The sequence below is a fragment of the Belonocnema kinseyi genome, chromosome 3 (genome assembly GCF_010883055.1).
Source record: "Belonocnema kinseyi isolate 2016_QV_RU_SX_M_011 chromosome 3, B_treatae_v1, whole genome shotgun sequence".
NCBI classification, from domain to species: domain Eukaryota; kingdom Metazoa; phylum Arthropoda; class Insecta; order Hymenoptera; family Cynipidae; genus Belonocnema; species Belonocnema kinseyi.
In genome coordinates, this window is record NC_046659.1 from 87,119,080 (window position 1) to 87,126,830 (window position 7,751).

Consider the following 7,751-nt stretch of genomic DNA (forward strand, 5'->3'; position numbering starts at 1 on the left):
TCTCGAAAATTTAACTGTGTTTCGTGTAAAATTCATTTTTTCGGTTGAAAATTGATCTATTTGGTTGGAAATTCGTTTTTTGTAGTTAAAAATTAGTTTTTAAATCTAAGCATTTAATTTCATTTTTAGTAGAAAGTTTATCTTATTTAAGTTGAAAATTCATTTATTTGTTGGAAAACACATGTATGGGCACAAAACTATGAAAAAACCAAGAATATCCTTGGGATGTTCCTAGGACGTCGTATGTCAGGCCAATCAACGTCTCTAAGACGTTCAATGTTCTAAAGATGACCTAAAGACGTCTTAAAGACATGGAGGTTCTCAGGACATCTTTTGTACTAACATTAGACGTTTTAAGAGCATCCCTAGGTTCTAAATACGTCTCTAGGACATCCTTCATTTTTTTTGCATACTGGGAATTCAACAATTTTGTGGAAAATTCCGTATATTTCGACTTAAAACCTTAAATCTTAAGATTAATAATGATTAATCTTAAATCTTAAGATTTTAAGTCGAAATACACTGAATTTTCCACAAAATTGAAATAAAACAAAATTTAAATATGGTACTTTATCATTAATTTTATTTGAAAAAAATTATTTTGCTATTACTCCCCTATTTTCGTGAAAATCATCTTTCTGGGCTTAAAATTAAATTATTTTGTTATAAATTCCTTAAAATTTCATTGTTTTTAACCAATTATTTTCTATTCATTTTGAATTAACATATTTTGTTGTTGAAAATTTGTATTCTCGAGTTGAAAATTCCACTGATTTTCAGATATTTTTTTTTGGCTTAAAAATTTAACTATTTGATAGAATATTCAACTATATACAAGGATCACTTTTCAACAAACAAGATTAATGATTTAACCAAAAAGACGAATTTTCGAAAAAATACAAGAATTTTATTTAAATAGCTGAATTTTCAATATAGGATAAGCTTTCAATCAAATATGGAATAATTCTTTCGATTAAAAAATTCTTGTTTAGCAAACAAAAAAACGAATTTCCAACCAAATATTTCAATTTTTAACCCGTAAAAATGTTTTTACCAGCACAAAATTTAATTTTTAAAACAATTAATCGAGTTTCATATGAAAAGAATTTTTAATAAAAACGAATTTTAAACAAAGAAATTTGATTTGCAACCAAATAGTTTAATTTTTTCCCGAATTCTTGAATTTTCAACAAAAAAATTAACTCACAACTAAATAGTTAAATTTATGACTAAAAAAGTGAATTCTTAATGAAACATGCAATAGTTGATATTTCGAGAAAAAAAATTGAATTTAAGATTAAAAACAGTTGAATTGAACCGAAAAAGACGAATTATCTATAGAATAGTCGATGCTCATCTAAAACAAACTAATTATTATCCAAAAACTTTCATTTTTAACCAAAAGGCATGGAATTTCGACCAACAAGATTCATTTTGTATTTCCATATTAATATTAATATTTATCTATAAATATTCACCCTGATTAAGGATAAATATGAAAACTTTGAATGTTTTTTTGCCTTTTTCATAATTTTCAGCGTGTCCAACAAATGATATTTTGTAATAATTATTTACCATTTGTAGACTACATATTTTTATAACTCTTGTTAACAAAGTGGAACTCCAGCTAATCGTTACCGGCCATTGACACCTGCAAGAATAATATCGATGTGCAGGGGCTCTTGCAGTGAAGCTCATTTCCGAGAGGGTGCGCTTTTGATTCTCTGACTGAATTCCAATGATTTGGTTATGTTGTTAAGTGTTATTTATTTTTTCTTTATCGTCGAGAATAAATATTCGTGACTAAAATGTTCCGGACAGTTGTGAGACTATCAAACTTTTCATCCTTAGTGAAATCACTCTGTGTTGAATCAGTACATGAAGTGTCGAAAATTAATACTTGTACTCTACCAATTAGATATCTACACATAACCTCAATACAAAATGCTAAACCGAAAGATAAAAGAATTCTTGGTGCTGGAACTAAAAAAGATGAAGGTACCGAAGGAGAAACTACTGTAGATATAGATCATGTTATTACAGCGTAAGTTTATTTATGTAATTTATAAATATTTAATCATCGTGTGCGAGTATAACCTCCAAGAGTCTCCAGGGATCAGTCTTTCCTTTCGTTTTCCTTGTTTACACTGTTCTTAAAAATTTTTCAATTTTATGTTTAAATATATATACATACTTGATTTAAAAATACATTTTTTTTAGATTCACGCAGGAAATTTGCTAAAAGGTTGTAAATATACGGGAGTTTACCTTTATATTTTTGGTTTAAACTTCATCTCGTTTGGTTACAAATTCTACTATTTGGATGAGCACTTATTATTATTTTCGAAATTTCAACTATTTTTTTGAAAATTATCTTTCTTGTCTATACTTTTAAAAAAACCGAAAGTATCTTTTTTGGTGAAAAGTTCAACTATTTGGTTGCAAATTTCTCTCTTTCAGATAAAAATTGAATTATTTAGTCGAAATTAGTTTGTTTTTTTAGCAAATTAATGAAAATCCATACTTTTAGTTGATAATTTATTTCTTTGGATGCAAATTTAAGTATTTTGTTCGAAATTAATTTCTTTAACAGAAAATCAAACTAATTAATTTTTGGATAAATTTTCATATTTTATGTTTGAAAATTCTACATTTTGGTCAAAAATTTATGTATTTCGCTGAAAATGCGTAATTTTTGTTAGAAAATTAATCTTGTTAGTTGAAAATTCGTGGCTTTTGGTTAAAAATGAAACTTTTTTGATAATTTATTTGGTTGGTTGATGGTCAAAATTCGTCTTTTTTGGTTCAATTCAAATGTTTTTTATTTCAAATTAAATTTTTTCTTCAAGCATCACCTATTACTTGTTATATTGAAAATTCATTTTTTCAAGTTAAAATTTTTAATATTTAGTGCCGAAGGCTCATAATTTTAGTTGAGAATTTATCCCTGGATTAAAAATGAACTATTTTGGTTGAAATTCATTTTTACATTTCCATTGAATTCATTTCTTCAACTGAAAACCTATCTAGTTTATTTTTGGTTCAAGACTAATTTTTTATATTTAAACATTCAACCTCCCGGCTGAAAATTCGTGTATTTTATTGAAAATTAATTTTTTTATTGAAAAAATTAATCTTAGTTGGAAATTCGTTCGTTTTGTTTAAAAATGAAACTTTTTGGATAATAATAATTAATTTGATTTTTTCGAGAATTAACGCATTTATAGAAAATTGGTCTTTTTTGGAGTAATTCAACTGTTTTCGATTTTTATTAAATTTATGTATTCTTAAAATAGCAATTATTAAATGTTTCATTGCGAATTATTTCTTTTTGCCAAAAATTCAACTATTTTGTTTTAAGTTAACTTTCTTCTGGAAAATTCAACGACTTTGTTAAAAACTTTGTGCAAAATTGATCAATTTTCATTCAAATTTAGTTAAATTTTCTATCAAATTGTAAAATTTCTTAACAAAAAATAAAAATTCTCTTAGAAAGTGTTGAATGTTCAACAAAATAGTTGAATTTTTAACTAAAAAAAATTTCTTAGCTAAAAGAGAAAAAAATATTCAAACAAATTGTTGAATTTCCAAGCCAGGAAGACAAATTTTTCATAAAATAGTTAAATTCTCAATCAACAAATATGACTTTAACAAAATTTTTGAATTTTCAATAAAATAATTTAATTTTGAACCGGAAAAGCTGAATCCTTAACCAAAAATTGAATAGTAGACTCTTCAGCCGAAACGAATGAACTTTCACCCAAAAAGAGTTGGATTTTCTTGTTGAGTTCTATTAATTCAGTTTACTCAAAAAGAAGGGAAGAGGGAAAAGATTGGGAAGCCTGCCGTGGATAGATAGGAATTTTTATACTTTTAGAATTTATTAAGTTCTTTAAAATTTTATAGTATTTGCCATACACTGCCGTGCAAAAATTTTAGGCCACTTTTTTATAACTGAATAAATTCTCTTAATTTTAATTATACCAGAGCTAAACAAATTTCTCTTTAAAAGGTTGATTGTTTTCGAAATTCTATATAAAATAAGCACAGAGCTCTAGTTTTTAAGTAGGTATTGCAAAAATAGTGTAAATTTCAATGTTTTCTTAAATTTTTAATTACTTCCGAAATAATCAACATTTCTCAATGTTCTTGGGCTCATTTTGAAGCCATTTTTTCACTATATCACAAAATCTTACCAGTATAAATTGTAAAAATTTTCTTTTGAATTGCAAGAATTTGAAGTTGTAATAAAAATGTTGGAAAATTTGGAAAAACATCGTATCTGTAGCAAATCAGAATGAAAGTTAAAAAAACATAATTTGAGGAAATTACATACGAACTTTATGATTATATGTTTCATATATTTTACAGAAATATTTTTGTTGCCAAAAATAATATTGCAATTTTTCCAACTTTTTTGTTACAACTTCAAGTTCTTACAATTCAAAAAGAAAATTTTTACGATCTATACTCATAAGCTGCTGTGATACGGTGAACAAAAACTTCAAAATTGGTCTAAGAACATTGAAAATTGTTGACTATTTCGGAAGTTATTGAAAGTTTAAGAAAATATTGAAATTTACACTATTTTCGCAACATCTACTTAAAAATTAGACAATTTGGTTTCACCCTTGGCTTATTTTGTATTAATTTCGCAAGAGCAAGGCTAAATCAATGTTTTAATTGGTTGCAGCGAGGAGATATTTCCAGATAAAAATACAGGATCACTCATATTTGATGGGATCCCGTTTGCCCAATTACCGATTTGCAATGTGAGAACAACACCAAACAATACCATTTTTTCAGTTACTAATTATAAGGGTAAGCACTGTATAAATAATTTGTTAGTCTGTCGTCCAAATAAGGTTAACAATTTTTCAGGAATAATCAAAGATTTATCGAGACATTTTTAATATTTATATCGGTTGATGCTTTATTTCTCATTGAATGACTCAGGGCTAAAGTTCAAATAGATAATTGATAACTTCAAGATTTAAAATTAAATTTTGTTTTATCTCTGAAAGTATTTTTTGGCCTAGATTCGTACTCATTTAAATCAAACATTTTATTATCTCCAGTAATCTCAGAAAAATCTATTTGATTGAAAATATTAATATATTAAATGTGAATTGAATTTTAAATATCTAAGAAATAAATAAAAAATTTCTTTTATTTATTTATCAAATTCATGCATTTTAAAATAAACTACAAAATTGTATTTTTTGGTTATTATTAATTTATTGAATTATTGATGTCAAGAGATGCCCTGAATTTTGGCGTAGTTGAAAACAAAATATATTCAGGGGTCTCTCAAGTTTATTTTTACAAAAAATTGCTTTTTCTATTTTCATTTCCCCTGTTATTAGATTATTTTGCTTTGGAATACCAAAGGATAAAATGTCATATAATCGTATAAAGGCGGCAATTAAAAAAGACCTTTTTTCAAACATGAACTGAAGAGATCCGTGAATATATTTTTTTAATTCTGTTAAAAATCTGAGTGACATATTTCACTAAAAAATAAAACAGTGAATGTATTTCAACGCCATATAATTCATTGAAAACGTCACATTAAATAAAATGAGCAGTTTTGTACTTTTAGTCTCGACCTTTTATTTAATGCAAAGCGAATCAAGTTGTGGAAATGAAGGTCAAATAAGTAACGAATAATTTAAATTGAGCCGTTTCGGTCACCGTTTTGAAACCCCATCAGTCAAAAAACATTTATTTAGTCTGTAAGAAACGATACAAATAATAAATAAATTTGTTAAAAAATAAAAAATTGTAAGGAAAGAGAAGGGTTTTCTCGTAAACTGAGGCCCTGAATTTTAAACATACCTGGTAATAAGTTGAAAATGAAAAATAGGTTGAAGTAAAATCTAAAAAACAGAAAACGTAGTTCACAGAAAATAATAAATGACGAAAGAGAAAACAAAAATAGAATTATAAAATAGGTAAGGGCCAAAGCTCGACATCCTATTGAGAACGTGACACACGAGTGACTAACTAACGAAGGAAAAATTAAAATTACGAGGATTCAAGCAAGAAAACAGACAGTGATTAAATGGTCGGTCATATAGAAAGGGACTTTAACGACATATTTAAGATTAAAATTTGGTAAGCGCAGTATGAGCTACTTTATCTGGATGTGACATAGAATATTTGTGCTCACGATCACGGGTTTCTATAGGTCTTCCTGTCTCACCTACATGGGAAAAGGAACAGACCGCGCAATTGTACTTATAAACAACTCCGGATAATTTATTTTTGGGAAGTGGATGTTTGAGATTATATAAAAATTTGGAAAAACAATTAGTTGGTTTGTAAATTGTTTTCATTTTATGTTCTTTTTTTTTAATAAACTTGTTCTATTTTTTCCGATACACCTTTCATTTATGGAGAAACTGTGAAATCAGCATAAGAGACTTTTTTATTATTATTGGATTTAGAAGTAAATTCAGTATTATATAATCGGAAAGTTTTTTTTTTAACAATTGTGAATTAAGAATGTTGGAAAACCATTATCTTTTAAGGTATCTCTGATTAAATTTATATTTTTGAATCTAAATTCTGGATCCGAAATTCTAAAATCTCTGTAGAACAAACTTGCGACCAGGCCAATTTTATGGCAATTAGGATAAAAAGAGTTCAAATTTAAATAGCGACCAGACCGCGTTTTCTTCTGAAACCAATCAATTTTCACAAAACTATCACATCTAATAACAAGGGTATCCAGAAAACTAATTTTTGAATTTTGTTCAACTTCTATGGTGAATTTAACCCTTAAAATGCAAGCATTGTAAGAAACACGGTAAAGTACATTGTGGGTGTATAATACCCCAGCGTATTTAATCATGTATTGTTCAATCCCTATTGAATATTTTGTCACAATAAAATTATCCGATATAGCTTAAGGTATCTTTTATAAGTTAGAGTTGATTTTAGAGACATTTATTTACTCTGAGTTTGTTCAATAAATTATTGAAAAAACGGTGAAAAAATGGGGTTTTTACTTAAAAATCCATAACTCACGCAATTTTTATTCTTTAAACCTGAAAATGTATGACTATACTTTTGAAATAGTGTACTTTCATAAAAAAAATATTGCAACATGGATGCTTTCAAAAAAGATATTTATTTGCACCCCACGGTTTTTGTACTTCCACTTTGAAAATTTCTTGGGGTCGGTGATACCCACAATGCACTTTAAGGGTTAATATTAGGATGATGAGAATTGAACTTTTCTAGAAGTAAATAGATTTTTTCTCTTGGAACAGCTGTAATTATATCCTCTATATAACGGAAAAAGAGAGATTTTTGAGGCAGTGCGACTCGAGTTTCTCCATAACTAAATTAGCTGACATAGGAGAGAGAGAGAACCCATAGCTAAGCCGCTTTCCTCTTTATAAATAGAACCATCAAATTTGACAAAGGTGGAATTTAAATATAGTGTAATACAATCTAAACAATGACGAAGCGGGATACCAATAAATCAAAAACTTAAAATTCTAAATACGAAAGAAACCAAAGTTAATAGTAATACAAATTGGTTTATAAACCTCACTAATTGTGGGTCCGGATGCAATAAGGGCACATAAAATTTTTTCGGGCGAAAACGAAGTCCCCTGGAGGCTTTAGAAAAAATTTTGGAATTTTAATTTTCAAAAGATATATATGGATGTAGAATTTGATTGCGCATCTTTTTTTCTTAAGACAAAAAGTTGTAACTTTTTTAGTTTAAAAATTAAAGC

The 7,751-nt window shown here is 27.1% G+C and overlaps 1 protein-coding gene across 1 annotated transcript in view; it reads left to right on the forward strand.

Annotated features, from left to right (window-relative positions):
* Positions 1 to 1,619: 1,619 nt before the first annotated feature.
* The window catches only part of LOC117169132 (30S ribosomal protein S11), a 15,136-nt gene continuing 9,004 nt past the window's right edge, over positions 1,620 to 7,751 (forward strand). Inside the window, exons 1-2 of the mRNA XM_033355322.1 lie at positions 1,620 to 2,044; positions 4,694 to 4,821. Of these exons, the coding sequence (XP_033211213.1) occupies positions 1,809 to 2,044; positions 4,694 to 4,821 (364 nt within the window). The 5' untranslated portion in view covers positions 1,620 to 1,808. The remainder of the gene's footprint in view (positions 2,045 to 4,693; positions 4,822 to 7,751) is intronic.